This window comes from Acanthochromis polyacanthus, chromosome 5 (genome assembly GCF_021347895.1).
Source record: "Acanthochromis polyacanthus isolate Apoly-LR-REF ecotype Palm Island chromosome 5, KAUST_Apoly_ChrSc, whole genome shotgun sequence".
NCBI lineage: Eukaryota > Metazoa > Chordata > Actinopteri > Pomacentridae > Acanthochromis > Acanthochromis polyacanthus.
The window spans coordinates 12,164,552-12,181,545 of NC_067117.1; the positions used below are offsets into that span (position 1 = coordinate 12,164,552).

General features: G+C 39.4%; 1 protein-coding gene across 1 annotated transcript; it reads right to left on the minus strand.

Annotated features, from left to right (window-relative positions):
• Positions 1-568: 568 nt before the first annotated feature.
• On the minus strand, positions 569-16,776 carry LOC127534088 (calcium-dependent secretion activator 1-like). The gene is made up of 2 exons (XM_051948430.1): positions 16,143-16,776; positions 569-682 (listed from the first exon to the last, which is right to left on the minus strand). Exons 1-2 carry the CDS (start codon positions 16,473-16,475, stop codon positions 569-571), a joined length of 447 nt encoding a protein of 148 aa, XP_051804390.1. The 5' UTR covers positions 16,476-16,776.
• Between the last annotated feature and the right edge of the window lie 218 nt (positions 16,777-16,994).

The following is a 16,994-nucleotide window of genomic DNA, read 5'->3' on the forward strand; positions in this document are numbered from 1 at the left end:
AACTTCCATGAAAAAGTCATTATGTACAGTATGTGCTTCCTGATGGGTGCAATTTCATATATCAGTTTTTCATAATGGCTTGTTTTTCCATCGTGAATCTGGCATTTAACATATCCCACTAATCAGCATGCTACGCCTTTTGTACTGTATTCATGGTAATAATGGACTTTTCATCTGCAGACTGAATAGTGAAGTTGGAAAAGATGGCTGTGTCAGCCACATGCTCTGACTCATAATCTGTGCAGTGAAAAGCTTCAGCCACCATTTTACCACTCAGCTTTCTGAATTCAGGCATTTTGACATGGAATAGCAGTAAGGCTGTGTAGTGCTTTTTAGACATTTTCAGTTGAAAGCTGGTTAAGATTTTATATAGAATTAGAGAATGCCCATACGTACAACAATAGAGTATGTACGTCACAGAGATTAATTAATATTTAGCTGTGTTTCTATGGTGAAAACACACAAAAATCCAATGTATGAATGAGGTATTTATTTGTCAGATATGTATATTGTACATGGATAAACATGGTTGTGATTGTGACTGTGCTGCTGTGGTGTGTTTGGTACCTCAGAGTAAACTCTGCACAGCGTTGATGAATGCTTCATCAGCCACGATTTGTGTGTCTCCGTTGAGGAAGGCCTGGAAGCGATCCTTGGTCTGCTGAAGCTGCTGTTTGGTTATCTTTGGAAGAAGGACAGAGGACAACTCAGCAAAAAAAATGAAACAGGAAAATGCTTGAAACAAACAAATAATCAATAATTTTTTATATTGTGGCCAGATTTCCATAGACCACTTGAGATTATTCAATATCCCTTTCCCTAGAAATTATCTCCAGCTCCTCACTGGGATGTGCTAAGAACTACAGGTGAGATGAGAACTGCTATCCCTCCAGCGTTTTGTACAGGTTTACATTTGCATCCCATTTCAGACAGTCATCATCCAGCAAGTGAGGCCCTCGAGCTGTCAAGTAGAGTAAATCCAGGATCTTGGATTCAGTTGAATTTATCCACAAACTCATTCTTTCAGTCATTGCCCAGATTGTGAATGAACTATGTTCTGAGTCTGTATTACCACAGTCAGTGGAGTGCAATCACTGTTTTAACATCACTCATGACTGAAAGCCCAAGTCACCTGAAATCTCCCACATGGATACCCCCCTCCTCAGACCTGGACTGAGCAATTCTGCAGCCCAAACACACCATACTCGACTGAAAAGCTCTCCAGTGGACATTGTAGATCACGGTTCAGTGGAGCTGAAAGGACAAACATCATTGCAAATAGAGGAGACGCCACCCTAACGTCACCAATTGAACAATGTCCAGGCCCCAGCTAGGTTTTGACGCTGTGGCCATGATTATCAGAAACGGTAGCGGTCGAGGCACTTCCAGCCATGATTTTTTTTAAAAAGACAGAGAAATTAAGAGGTAAACTTCACACTTCATTATGACAATGCTAGCCCTTGCTGCCCCTGTTTGATAGCCAGATGTTCCACCACTTCAGTCCAAGCTAAATATCTTAACAACTAAAGGATGGTTGCTATGAGACTGGGTTGAATTCAAAGTATCTAAGTTTTAAAGTTTTATCTAGTGTCACAATTTGGTCAAACTATTTTTCAAACATTTCACTTTATGATTAGAAATCTGCAAAAACCAATACCCTTCTTATCAATCTTGGGGCTGTCTTTTGTGTTTAGAGCCTGCTGAAACTGCTCAGCTGTTAGCATTTTCATCAATGAGCACAGTAGTTTCAGCTGCATTACCGAGCTGTAGACTCTTTAATATTGTTCATATTGTGTTTGTTACAATTTGCCATCACTCACAAAAAGAAGTAGAAGCCTTCATGTACAACAAGGTAGAATCATTCTCAGAAATTTAAATGTACTCATTGATATTCTTTTCTCCTTTAATTTCTTGAAATCCTGCCTGAGCTCTCCTTTTGTTCACTTTCAATTTTCACACAGGTCTGGATGTCCCTGGATTGTTTCACGCATGATTACTGAGTCACTGACCTAACGGTCAATAGACTGACAATCCTCACCTGACAACTGCCTTCAATCAAGCTGTTGTGTAATCAAACAAGCGCAAGACCTGCTGTGATGTTATGTCGGCATGCGTACAGCAGCACATTGCAAGTGACAGACTTTGGGTAGGAGTGCGATGGAAAAATACCACATATCATGTGCCTGTGAGGCAATTCAGCACATCTGTGTGACAATCACACTACCCCAACCCCTTTGATAATGCCTGAATATGAGGATCATGTAATTAAGATTTCATTAATTGAGCCAAAGTGAAATTGCCAAGAGGGATTTCAGGCAAGCAGCTGAAGTAAAAACACATGGATAAAGATACACATCACTGCAGGTTAATTACGAGATGACCTGTCCATTGCTGTCAGTAAAATAGCACGGATCCAAAGTCATAGTATCACAATTCAATCCACCAGGGCATCACTCCTACTTCAGCCTGTTGTGGCAGAGCGAATCTCAGCATAATACAGCACTTAATGTCCTAACATAAAATTCCACTTACAACATAAAAGAAGAGCACATGAACAACATCCGAGATCAATACTTGTGCTTGAAGGTTTCAGGTTTATTTTATCTTTGAAACAGCTAGATGTGTGATTAGAGAGAAAGTGTGGACCACTGCTTCAATGTTTCAATAGGCCGCGGTGTTCAAGGAACATCCTGAGGCAAGAAATGGAAATATTACCACCGCTATGCAAATTAGTCTGGTCTGTGGGGACACAAGGAAGCTGCAGTTGACACACACGGCCTTGGCTTCTTGTCCATTTCTGAAAGTGAGCTTGAGAATAAACACATTACAGTTTTTATCCTTACTTAGAATTTACATTTATAATGTGTAGTGTATAATATACAGACTAATAATTTATGATGCTTTTCCTCACAAGAAAACCATTCTTATTATACTCTGAAATGTTGTCCTCTAAGTAGCATTCTTATGCAGAGAAAACATTTGGAATAAAGGAATGCATCTGAAACTAGAGTTCCAGGCTAAGGGCTGAGAGATGAGATACAATCGATCAAGACAGGGAAAGAAAACTGCAGCACGAGAAAGCAGTATGAATAATGTGTAATATAAAAGGGAAAATACAGCCTGAGATGGCTTCTGTGTACTGCTGGGCTTTGAAAAGAGGCATAAAAACAAACTTGAACCAAACTGACTGAAATGTTTTAGGGCAAAGCAGGCACTTGTGCAACCAGACCTGAGGTCATCCATACTGCAGCCTCAGTAAATACGCTTAAAGTGAACACTTTAAACAGCAACTATTCTGTGGTCGGTAGATAAAATGAATTTCTGACCATTTTAATTCTATATTAATGAGCAACTGTAATTAGAACCAAAACAATTAGTCAAGGAATCGACTGACAGAAACTTAATCAAGCAACTATTCCGATGGTCAATTGTTTCCACAAGTTTTCTAGCAAAATACCAATTTTTTTTTGCTTCCAGCCTCAATAATGTGAGAATTTTATTATTGTCTTTGTCGTTTCAAACGTTCAACTAAATCACTTTGTTTGGAGGAGGGGGGATGCTGACAATAAAATAGTCAATCAAGAGACATTTGGTAGGTGAAGCAACAATGAAAAAACTTACAGTTGAAGCCAGCTGTGATCCACGAGGCCAATGACGAAGTAGCTCTATTAATCTCACATATTAGCAACTTTTTTTTTACATGTAGCTGTAAGCCAATTCTGAAGGTTTTAGAGTAAAATCAAAGAGATTGGATGTTGTGCCAAACACTGGCAGAACTCATTTGTGTTTTGCGTGTAGATTTTTACCGTGAAAGGTCACAGCTAATAATACTTCGGTCTCTGCTGACAGTTTCTTGTGGCCGATTTGACTTCATGTGACAACACAGCAAGATGCTAGCACTGTGCGTGTCTGTGTGGGTAGGTGTGTGTTTGTGCTTGGTTGCAACGCTGAAGCACACAGCAGTACACCAGGTGAATTGTGTCCACTTCTTTGCAGCTCAAACGCATAAAGTATTTATGACTTTCAGCTTTTTATTTCATCACTGATTGGAGAACTGTGCTGATTAGCAACACGGTTGATGGATGAGAGAAAATGCCTCCATTTTCATCAGTATTGCCAGACTCCCAAGACATACTTCCTGCTTTGCTTATATTGATTCTCTCTCTGTGGCTCTTATCAAGATTGCAGTGTTACACAGTGATTCATTTTCTTGCAATGAAGTAGGCAGTGACATTAATCACCCTTCATATATCAATAGAGGAGACATGCACATGTACAGTAACTTCATTAGAGCCTCAACCAACTGTGGCTTTGAGTTTCTAGTTCGACCATGTGGCTGATTTTATATTTGAGTCACAGTGAAACATTAAAAGATTTGAATGATGATTAATTACTTATTTATTTAAGCATGTGTGTAGTTTAGGACCCTTAAACTTTCTGTTAAAGTTGTTATTTTCTGTGTAATATCCTCTATCAGAAAAGTCTGTCAGCTTCAACGGAACATGATTTTAAAATGTATGTCTTTTATCTTGAAGCCCATTGAGCTCTAACAGAGGTCGGCGGTAATAAATCCCCTCAGGTGCAACCATTGTAAAAATGTTAGCTGTCTTTTGTGATTCTCCATTGAACTAAAAAAGGATTTTCATGTACTCTGTATTTCTATGTCAATATATGCAGCTATGTCGCCACAGTTTTAGTGCAGAAGAAACCATCTGTGTATCTGCTATGAATCTATTATAATATACTGACTATAAAGTACATTTTTGGTAATTCAGCATGTCTGTTTTGCACATCATGGAATGGGAGATTACTGAATAGCTTTGAATATATGAAGGAAACAATCTGAGATCTGACTGTTATAGAAAAAAAAATTTGGGCTGTAGGCTAGATTTAAAAATATTGATATTATGAGTCTGAGAGTCTCTGTCCAAACCTTCTCGAAACTGCTAACTTGGCAAATAGTAAATATTTTCTTTATTGGTTGGTGTTAACATATCAATAAAAGTAACATAATTGAAATATGCCATCAAGTTTATAGCAGTAAAGTATAGCCTAATACTGTTATGAGCATAAAAACATTTTTTACAAAAACAAAACAACGGCATGGATTCCTTACTACAGAATTTATGTTTTGTAATTTTTGTATGCACATGGGCATGTATGCTGATTAAGCTGTTAGGGCTGCAACTGTCAATTAATTTCATTGTCAATTAATCTGTACATTATTTTCTCAATTGATTAGTTATTTAGTACATGAAATGTCAGAAAAGGCTAAATGATGGTGATCAGTGATCCAACAGCCTAAGAAGACATCCTCAAATGTCTTGTTTGGTCCTTAAACCTAAGAAATTCAGTTTACTGTCACAGAGGAGTGAAGAAATCAGATTATGTTCAAATTCAGGAAACTGGAATGTCTAATTTTTTTTCCCCAATATACTGATAGCTATATCTGCGTCAAGGTAATTTTAGCTGATTAATTAATTTAGTTGCATAAGACCTTTATAGATAAGTGCAGTGAATCAAAAACGGTAATAATGAGACTGTAAACTGCACGTTGCTGAACATTGCTCATTTTATTTAAGACATTTCTGTCTGTGCAGAGAAACGAGCGTCAGCTTAAAATATAAAAACTGTGATGTAAGTGTACCAAATCAAATTATAATTTTACATGTTTTGAAACCGTTTTATCTCCCTGGGTCCAGATACTGTTTAAATAATTCTTAGTCACTGTGGGTTGTTGGAACAGGAGCTTTACTCTGTGTCTTTCTGTGTGAACAGCACTGTTGAATATTATTGTATATAAAACTATACATCTAAAAAAGAGGTAAAGCAGCATGACAGCAAGTTACATAACACCTGTAATTCACAATGACTATGCAGTAAACAACAGTTATGATCCTCCTAACACTGATCATTTTATCTCTTTTACATTTTAAATCAACATGTCATCAACTTGTAAGGTGGATCAGCTGTCCTTGCAGCGCTGTGATGAGTGGGCTCATTAGCTAATTGAATGCAGTGTACTGAATACTGTAGCTACTGTAGTTCAGCGCAATAAAGTCTCGGTGCTGACTCACACTTGAGCTTCCTCCAGAAGTTATATAACACTGAAAAGGGAAAGTTAAATTAGGCGGTTTTCCAAAATTAAATGGCTGCAAAATAGATGGGCAGTTTTGAGTGGTGGGCAGTGGGAAATACACTCATAACTGATTCATGAAAAGAATAGGAAGTTTAGTCAAAGGAATCAAAAATCTAGATTCTGAACATGCTGCAGTATTTCTTGAAATGTAGATACTGAATATTAGACTTTTTAATGATGTTTTTTAATTCTTTATTTTACAAGGTAAAAATTACACACAAGTGTTTAAACAAGATTAAAAACACCCGAAATTAATGCTAGAAATTCAATGAAAACATTTAGCATGTGCAGTGGTCAGTAAGAGTCTGCTTCAGCTTCTGTTTAAAAATGTAAAGCGATGGCAGTGACGGCAGTTTCATATGAGTTTGTACAAGGGTCATTGTTTTTTTACATTTGTACAGTCAAATCTAGAACCTGATGAAAGGTCATCACACAAATTAGATGTTCTTATTGTGTGTGGATCTGTTTGCTCAGAAGAATTTTCTTCCAATGCTTCTGTTGATTTTCAGCAAACATGCTATCAGTGGATCCTCTCACCAGACAAAGCGCATTTTATTCATGTTGCAGATGACACCACCGGCCCACATCTGAGTAAACAGCAAACACGAGTACGGGAGCAAGTGCTGCACGACAGCTGCACAAAATCAACCAGCAGCAGGCCTCATCAAACACAAAACACCAGCATTGTGTAGTGGCTATGGTCACAAAACTACAATTATACAAAGACAGATGCGCAACCTATTATCCCCGACCAGACATGCTCACATAGATTTGTTCCGAAGACACACACACAGTGTTGTGTGAGTAAATACCACTCTAGTAAACAGCCAGGTGTATGCTCGGCAGACAGAGCCTGACACACAGCAAATAGGGATAAAACAGGAAGCTCTGGCTCTGTATAACCAGTCTTCACACTGTTGTCATATTCAGGAGCTGCGGCACTGCTGATAGATACAGGACAGCACTGTGTTCACAACAAGCAAAGCCCCTTCTTGTTACAGTCATCTATTATCACTCCACCAACTCCCTTTGGCTCAGCTGGTTCATTCAGTTAAGAAGTAATTAGGCAACGAAATAATCCCTTTACCTAAAAGAACATAAAACAGTATGGGCACGTGATCTTTTATTGAACCAGGAGGTAGAAATCTATCAGAAATCGATTGGAATTTGCATAAAATTGGTCCCAAAAAAAACCCCAATCTATTGCACACTTGATGTTTGCAACTAAAGAATCCCTGAGTGGTCGTGTCTTTTGCCAGATTTTGATTAAATTCATTTGATGACTTAGAATTAAATGTATTCATGTTTACACTTGGCAAGGCCCAATGTCCTACTTGATCATTTTCCAAAAGCATCTATCTTTTCTTGTTAATGTGTATAAAACGCACTGCATGTTCATGTGAATTATGTTTGTGCACATAGAGAATACTCAGCATCCAGTAAGCTTACATGCCGACATTGTAGCATTAAGGTTGTACACAAAGTCATTTGTTATGGATCATTAAGGTCTCTTTACAGAGTAAACTACAGAACAAGAATAAAGAGGAATCGATTTTTGTGAGGTGCCTTTGGGTAAAACAAATGTTGCACAGATGAAACAAAAGAACAAATTACTCAAGAATGCATCTGCAGCATTTTTTCAACATATTAAAACACAACAAGATGTTACTTTGAGCTCTCAAAACTTAAGTTGCACATTTTCCATTATTTCTTTGGCTTTTCATGTTCTCAGCCCTTAAACAAGTGAACAAAATGTGATCAGCAAATTCTTTAATAATGAAAATTAGCTTTTGCAGCCCTTGTACTCAGCAGTTAAACAGGCTGAAGCATTTTTCTCCACTTTAAAACAAAGTATGTTTAATTTACTTCACTTTCTCAGGGCTGTGTGCAGCAAAATAATGTTCAGCTCATTTTGTGTTTTGCAATTTCTGACTGGTCTTAGTTAAATCTGCTCCCTGCAAGGTTAAGGATGCTCTTCAACGCTTAAAAAAAAATCAAACAACTAAAAAGATCACATTTGAAAATAGTCTCTTTATTCACGAGTGTTTGAGCTGAAATAAGAAAAATTCCGTCTTTCATAATAGAGAACATTTTTGATGTTTTTTCTTTATTTTGCAGTAGATAAAACGCACCCACTGCAGTACTACAGCACTACTTGTGGAGCAGCAAAAGCTGACTGTGGGTTGGTATCTCCATCGCTGGTGCATTACTCTCATCAAGAGTCAGAGACATAAATCCTTTCCTACCACCCTACCATCACAAATCACTTACTGTCTTTCTCTGTAATCTCTCTCTTTCACTTTCTCTGCCTCTCTCACTTAGCTTTCAAAAGTGATTATCTCAGACAGCTCCTGTTTCATGTTCGGTACGGTTTGCATTGGGTGCATTCATCGATAGGAAAACGGTTGTGTTGAAAAAAATCACACAGATTTCATTAGTCATGGTTTTGCTAAAAAAAAAAAATGGTATTTTTTTTTAAACTAGCAAATCAGAAAAGGAAAGAGAGGTTTAAAAAAAATCTCACATTGTCAGGGTAAATTTGTAAAAATCATAGCAACATTTTATGACAAGACATTAAAAAAACAGGCAGAATTCATTGCATGTCCTGAGCACTGTTTTAACATTGTGCTGATAAATATATTTTCCCCAACATTTCCATCTAATGATTTATGTTTTCTTACTGTATTTGGTGCATCCTTGGTAATACAAACGTCATTTTACATCAGTGTTCTTGAAAGAAAGGCGCAAAAAAAAAAAAAAAAGAATCCCTTTGAAACAGACTGTTGCCAGGAGGGAACTGGTGCAGTGACTCTCTTTAAACGAGCTGTTATATGAACATGTGACACCCATGATAAGAAACTGAGAGCGAGTATCTACCTGACATGCAGCCTCTTGCCTGCTCCAGGCTGCTGTTTGTGTTCTTTATGCCTCAGTGAGAGTCATCAGGGAAAGAGAGGTTCAATGGAGGACTGCAGTAATGGTCCTGCTATAGCTCTTCTGTCTTTAATGTGGAAAATCACCACTGCTAATCTCTCCCTCAGCCTCCCTTGTTTTTGTGTGCTTTCCCACTCCTACCTTAGTAATTTTCCCCTTTGAAGCAATGTTTCATGGGATTCAACATAACGTCACACATTTGCACAAACAAACTCCGGTGCCCTGAATGACCAACAGCAGCTGCCTGGCTTCATTTCACTTCACAGGCTCCACAGAGACGTCTAAAAGTGTGATGACATGCAGCCGCGTATCGTGTTCATCAAAACATTCACCGAACTTTTCTTGTGCAGTGATTAGAACTTTCATAACTCATAATTATGTCTCAGAATCTCATAATTATGGGAAAATTATCTTGTAATTATGTGGGGAAAAAAATGGCACAAATGTATACGAAGAAAGTGTGATTCAAGAGAGATTGAGCATGTGACAGTAGCTGATTTCACTTGGATTTGCTCTGGGTGAAATGCACGCATTGAGGTGTTAATGTGACTGAGTAATGTACAATTCATTCTGGTTAGTACATCAGCTTTGCATGGCATCCTTCGTCATGCACACTGATCTATTTGAGCTGATTCCAATAGTCTATAAATCTCAGCATGAGTTCTCAATCTCATTAAATCTTGGCATAGGTTATAAATACTTTAATTGTTGCAATGCTAAATGGCAAACTTTTGACAAAAAGTAATTCTGGACCCCTGCTGTTTTATTCCAACACAATTACAATGGAATTGCCTGTTGTTACTGCAGCATTTTGATTAGAACTGAAACAATTTTGCAATTAAAGTCCCTCCGCAATTTTTGTGTAGCAAAATTTCACATTTAGAAGTTTCATGAAAATAAAAATCTTTCTCTGCCTTAAAATGGCTGAGATTTAACCCTGCAATGTTGTTGCCACTAGAATATGCAGATCTATGAAGTCCTTACTTCTATCTCTGACAATCCCTACAGCAACTCAAGCACACCAGCTCACCTCCACCTCCACTCAAACCCTGGGAAACTGCTCTGCGCTATGCAACGGCAAGATGTAATACGGCAGTAATTCGGCCTGACATGTTCACACTAGAAACCGATTCAGAAGAAGAATAATGTCACAGAAAGCTCCACCCTGCAAGTCGACAGGATTAGTTCATTATGTTTGTTACCTAAGAAACCCTGGAAGTTTGAATCTGTGCTTTTGTAATCGGTTCACGGCACTTTTAAGGCATAAATGCTCCGTCATGTCACTGACTGATTATTTCGCTCAATGTGTGTCTTCCAACATATTAAAAAAAATGCCATATGTTAACAGTAAAACTTGATTTTCACTTCAATCATTATGTCTCTTGGCAAAAAATATATATAACTGGCAACTAGCTTAGCAATTTATCGTCATTTATGTAATTTTTGAATACAATTATGACAGAAATCATAGCTGGTTCTGTCTGCTAAAATGTAAATGGTTTTCTTGGTCCTGTATAATCACAAACTGAATATTTTTCATTCAAGACCAAACAAGTAGTTTTGTCCAAGTTTTGCCTTTTAATGGAACAAGATGGCTAGTTATAAAAAATAACCACCATATTTATTACAAATGAAAATAATGCGGCTCTAGGGTTAATGCATCTTATTTAATCACAGAAAAAAATTTATGTAAGTGATAATGTCCACTACTTTCCTTGAACCACACTTCATTTGCTTTTACTTTACTGAGTATGACAAATGTGCAGTATCTAGAGCAGGGATTATATCTCATGCAGCAACACAGCAAAGAATCACAACCTGGCAGATTAATCTTCATCAATCCGAGTCTTTCTGACACAGCAACTGTCCTCAAACAGACAAATCTGCTTCTGCGTCCATCACAAAACAATGGTTTGTCAGTGTTGCACCATCTGGATTAAGGCTGGACAAATGTTAAATACGGGTGCTTAACATTTGTCAGCCGAAAATGACTTGCAGCTTTACATTGGAGGCATGATTGCATAGGCTCTATGAGGGCATATAAGTTAGACTGTAATTAACAGGTGCATCCTGTTTTCTAAGGGAGAGCAGTTGGAGGAGAGAAACATCACTAGGTGAGATTTTGCTTTCCAGCCAGATCACGCTCGCTTCTTACCCACCTATGCGGAATAATCCCTTACATGATGCCACCCATGTCGCCCATAAACTCCTGTACATTCACATGCACCAATGCTGTGCTAACATTTGCATTTCTGCAGCTATTTTAGTGAGCACAGTTTGCTCTATGAGTATCAGAGAGTATCAAGGCAAATATTAGTCGGTTTGATTCTGTCTCTATTTGCTGCCCTCGAAGTTGCCAAACCTTTATGAAAAGGCATTGTTAGCATTCTGGCAAACTGGATCTCAGCTTTGCCTCTTGGTTATGCCCCGACAGAAGATATGTTTAATTTGTGAAGCTGTGATATGTCACACGTGGCTGCACAGATTGTGGGTGAGGTGTTTTTTTTTCTCCTGCTGCTTCTCAGCTGTCACCCCTTCTGAATCCACATCCATACCATCAATGAACACCTTCACAGCTATAATGAACAACCATATCCTCCTCCTAATAGGAGACAATAACTTCCTCCTGCAGCAGCTTTCAGATTCAATATTTTCAGCTAAATGATTGGATTTGACACTGACATCAAGGCTTCTTTTTATCGTCTAAAGAGGCCTTTTTTTTTCAGGCGGAACACCATTTAGAGATCTTACATAATAATGCAAATGATTTCAGTGCCATACTTGAGCTCTCCATTTACTGTCTTATGTCCACATGTCTGTGTGTCTCATGAACACAATGAGCCTCAGTTATTTGTATCCACATGGTCCATTCTTGGTAAAATGACTGCTGATTTCTTTGAAGAAATTAAGGAGGAACAAGAACAATACATAGTCAAGTCACATAAGAGATATAGTCTATATACACTGAAAAGCGTGGCTGTATTTATGAAAAACTGTGCTGTTTTTCAGTTTAAGCGTTTTTTTTAAATTCATTTTTGAATGTTTCTAAGTATATTTATGCCTTTTTAAGTTATGTCAGAGGTTTATCTGTCTCTCTCTTTCCATCCTCATATCGCTACTTCATCTGGCTTTTATCCATCAGTTCAAATGCCACAGTCACTTGAATCATATATTGTTTTATTATATTATCCCCTAAACGCATGTTTCAACAGTCATCAGCAAAGGTTCAACCTTTAATGTGTTGTAACTGTCTTTGCAAACATGTTGCTGAGCTTCACCAAAGAGCTTGAATGTTTCTTGTCTTCTTTTCTGTCTACATGATGCATCATAAGCCTTCAAAACCTCAGCATTCACTTTGATCCGCATTTAAGGTTACTCTATCCCTGTATGATAGTCTTCCAAGAGTAATTTCTGAGACAATGTTGTTTCTCCAAATCCTCTTTTTCACAGACACGAATGGGAAAGTAGAGGTGAGATAGAGATGACAACTCCATCGTCCAATAAAGCTCTCCATATGTACAGGACTGTTCCAAATAGAGTAAGTTGTCAATGAGTGCATTGCAGAGCTATTATTATCACTTACACAGATCTAAGAACAAGAAAAGCAATGAAGTAAAAGCAGTCCACTATGGGACTCCTGAAATTGTTTGCCAGCAGCGCTAAACACTAAAGCGAGAAACTTCATCCAAGTGGCACCAATTTGCATTTCAGACTATTTCAAATTCACATCACAAACCCCAGCTGCACAAATCACATCTCCTCTCCCTCAGAATGTCCATTGCATACTGTATAGTATTAAAATGCTGAGCCAAGAGCCACTCCATTAAGTAAACCTACTGGCACATGAGCTGATTGGGTCAGATCATCTTCAGGGCATCACACTTTGTGACTGGGGAAAAAAAATCAGTAATGTGAGCACTTACTCAGTTGGAAATATACTTACACTGTGATCTATAAATAGCTTGGTTTGATTAATCAGATGTCATTTTTAGCTGTCTCATTGCAAGCACTTTATTTTCACTGACTATATTTAGAAATCAAATTGGAATTAATATCAGATCTGTGGTTCCAATTGTGTTTTTGTTTGGTTGTGCTCATTAACTAACAAAAAGGGAGTCTACAGTCATTCTAATAACTGGTGGAAGCGGTGCTTTGAGCTGTATATATCAGCATGCTAACCTTCTCCCATTGACAATACTCTGACTTCTGACAAAAATAGTGTTCACCATCCTAATGTAGCATTTTAGCATTCCAATGCTTGTATTTGGCTTAACAAAATTTGATGGCAGACCAGTTCAGATAAAATTGCTGTTTAGATATTTTTATTGTCTGCCAACAGAGTGGCCAGCAAATAGATTGGACAACCAAACATTGCTAGCCACAGTAAAAATGTCATAAAATGTCTTTCAAACCTTGAACATTTCCCTTTAAAAGACACATTAAAAAACAAAACAAAATATATTAATGTGTCATTTTACTTGGTTGCCATCCTGTCCTTGTTTAATCCTTCTGTGTGTGCGGTTTAGGCGGTTTATTGTGGTTAAATGAAGGAGAATTTCACTCTCTAGGACAAACCCAATGACACCATGAATTCATAAACTGCACCAACATAATCTAAATCTGTCAGTAACCTCAATAATTTACTTGCAGCATATTCACAGAGAGAATTTAAATGTGTCCCAAGGTGGTTAGCCTTTAAATGCAGGCACGTGTGTCACCAGTAATTCATGCACGTTTCCTCAACCAACATTTGAACAGCAGCAGCCTTCATGTGGCTGCTTTTGAAGGCATGTTTCAGACTGAACAATAAGACATTTCCCCTTGGCCCTGAAAAGGAAGAAACCGCATATTACCGCCCTATTGGTTTATCCTTTCACAAGGTTACGGCAATACATTTCCAGCAGCAGCAGTGGAGCTTGCAGCCTGGCCTGTTTCTCTGTGATAGCCCATCACTGCTGTTTGTGTGCCAGAGCTTCTAATAACGGATTATCATGGAGCTGCTCCACATGTTTTGCTGAGGCCTTTAAGTCTTTTCATTACAGAAATTGCTTCATCATATTTCTGTGACGAATTTTTAATAGCCAAAAATTGTAATGGACTATATATTAGACTGTGCAACCAATGCTGTGAGGAATTTTCTTAATAAATGATTTTTTTTTACATCTATGGTCCTTCGAGGTTCAAGGAATTTACAGAAACATGACTGGACCAATGTAGAATATTTTTTCTTCAGTGATGTGTATTACATGGTAAATTATTTCTTTGTAAACACATAGGACAGAAATAGAACTAATTGGCAATGACACAATGGTTATTGTGGAGTGAAAAGACACTATCAATGTGCACAACTGCCAGAAAGTAATCAACCTAGGGCTCTCTGCTGTTTAAAGTTTCTGTGAAATAAATTATGCTTATCAGTTGATTAGATTAAGTCAGTTCATTCTGTTTTTAAAATGCTCTGTTGTATGTAATTTTGCATTAGGTATGTGATTATCTTGGCGGGATTGTTTGAAGCCAGTGGATGTAAATTTGGCTTAAATCAAAGTGTCGAGGCAGACTGTAGGCAGACAGACACACTTTGATTTCCTGCTCTGACAGCATGCATCGGCTTGTTTGTCCAGATATTCACTCACCCACAACAGAGGATTGTGGCTGCCTGAGCTACCAGATATGAAAGTGCATTCCTAAGCATGCATTAGACTATCAGTAACCTACGCTCAACAGGACTACAAACAAACAAATAGATGGAAACTGTGGTTTATGCCTCCCACATGCACTTGGGCATGAGTCAGCAGAAAATTCCAGCCATATGGCTTAACGGTGTCCAGAGGAAGACGAGTTGTCTGCAGGTTACACAAAAAACAGCAGTTACACACGCAATTTCCATAGTATTGTTTATAGTGTTTCCAAAGAATGAGTGATCCTCTTGTGATTTAACTGAGCTGAATGAATGTTCTGCAGACCACGCTGAATGCAGCTTCTGCCTTAAGAGGAGAGCTACATTAAACTGATAGTACACTCTCATTTGGTCAGGTGAGGCATGAAGGCAGCTCTACGCAAAACATCACTGTCATCCCATCTTCATTTATTACTAACACTCTTAGGATACAAACAGTCTGTTTTGCATTCAGGGTATTTTTGGGTGCATTAACCAAAGACAATGAACAGGAACAATGTCCTTAGTAACAATCATCTGAACATACAGTACAGTAGGACCTGTCCATGGTGACTTTGACAGTAAGGACATCATGACCCACAACTGGCTTCAACATCAATGGAGCAACTCTGCAGCAGTGTGAAATCAGGATGTGGGCCTTACAGTAACTGATTTTAATCTTACACTCTGGACATCCTGAAATGGCACAGAAATGTAATCTGTGGATGTAGAAAGTGCTTTTTTTAATGCAATTCATTTGCTATGGCCCACCAAGAGGAGCCAGGCCTATCTGCAGAGAAGAAAGGCTATTAAGCTCCCCTCCTCAAGAGGTCTGTGCCTAAAAGTCACCTTGGGAGGCCAAATTGACGGGATAAGTGATGGCACAAATGGCTTGGAATTGGGTATCCGTCAAGCCGGCAGGACATGGAGCCATACACATCTGCATATCTTATGGAAATCGGGGCTTTGGTGAGATGTAGGCCAACAAGGACAATTACAGCGTCCTGTTGTAAGTCGCCATCCACCATCTCCTGAACGCCCTTTCAGTTAATGGGCTTGCTCAGGCTGGAGGACTGATCTCACTTCTGAGCTTGTGTATTGGAGCAACATGGACTGCACTCAGTCTGCAGCTCTGCAGCACCATGCCACTATCTGGGGCTCGAAGCGCCTTTTCTTTTCCTCTTGTCATGCTCCAAAGATTTCAACGTTTTGCGTCAAAGGGGGAAAAAAAACACAAACTGTGGTCTCTGTGAGACTGTGCTGTATCCGTGCGCTATTGGATAGGCCTAGTGGCCAAAACCCCTCTGTGCTCGAGCTTATGTAGGTCATCAATGACAACATCTGCGATATGAAAGGAGGCATTTCGTCATCATGAGGTTATTAATTATGCTTTTGCACCGAAGGGGCCCTTACCTTCTGCTGTCGCCTTGCCATGTCTGTGGGCTGTTTTGCATTGAACGGGTAAGCGATGGCTCGCATCACAAAAACATACAACTGCAGCTTCTTTTTGCGGTCTTCCTCCTCTCTGTGCATCTTCTCCAGGTCCTCCTTCTCCTCGCTGGCCGCCGACGGGCTGGGGCTGGTCGGACGGGCACTGCTGCGGCTGCTGCTGGGCGCAAGTCCACCCGAGCTCTCGCTGGTCCTGCTCGGAGAGATGCGGGATCCGGCCTGAGGTGCCATCGCCTCTTTGCTTTCCTCCTCCACTATCCCATCAGATTCCTCCTCGCTGGACGACGGATCTAACATCTTGCCCTACTAGCGACGCGTCCCTACAGATATCCTAACCCACTAAATTAGTTATTTCACTCTCCTTTCCCCAGATTCTAGCTGCGCTCTTGTCTTTATCCGATATAATGGAGAATATGCCCTGAGTCAAGGCAGGGATAGGCCCTGATTGTGCTCGCTGAGAGATGTCAGCAGTAACGAGTGGTGCTGGAAGAGGTTTGGTCCGCTTCACACTGAGCATTCTCCGCCTGCGCCGAGCACTCGTCGGTGCTTACGTATTTTCTGTGTTTTATTGGCCAGTCACTGCTGCGGATGTGAGAGGGGGGAGGTGAGAAGGGAGAGGAGGGGCGTAGCACAAATGAGGGGACGAGAGAGGCTTTTATTTTTGTGTGTGTGTGTTGGTGAAAGCGGGAGATGGCCTCTCCCTCCCTCCCTGCCTGCCTGCCTGCCGGGCGGCCGGAGCTGTCCGCGGTGCTGAGCGCACAGAGCGCACAGATTGAAGGATGCACGGCTCGTCCTCTCACTGTGGCTCCTCATCCC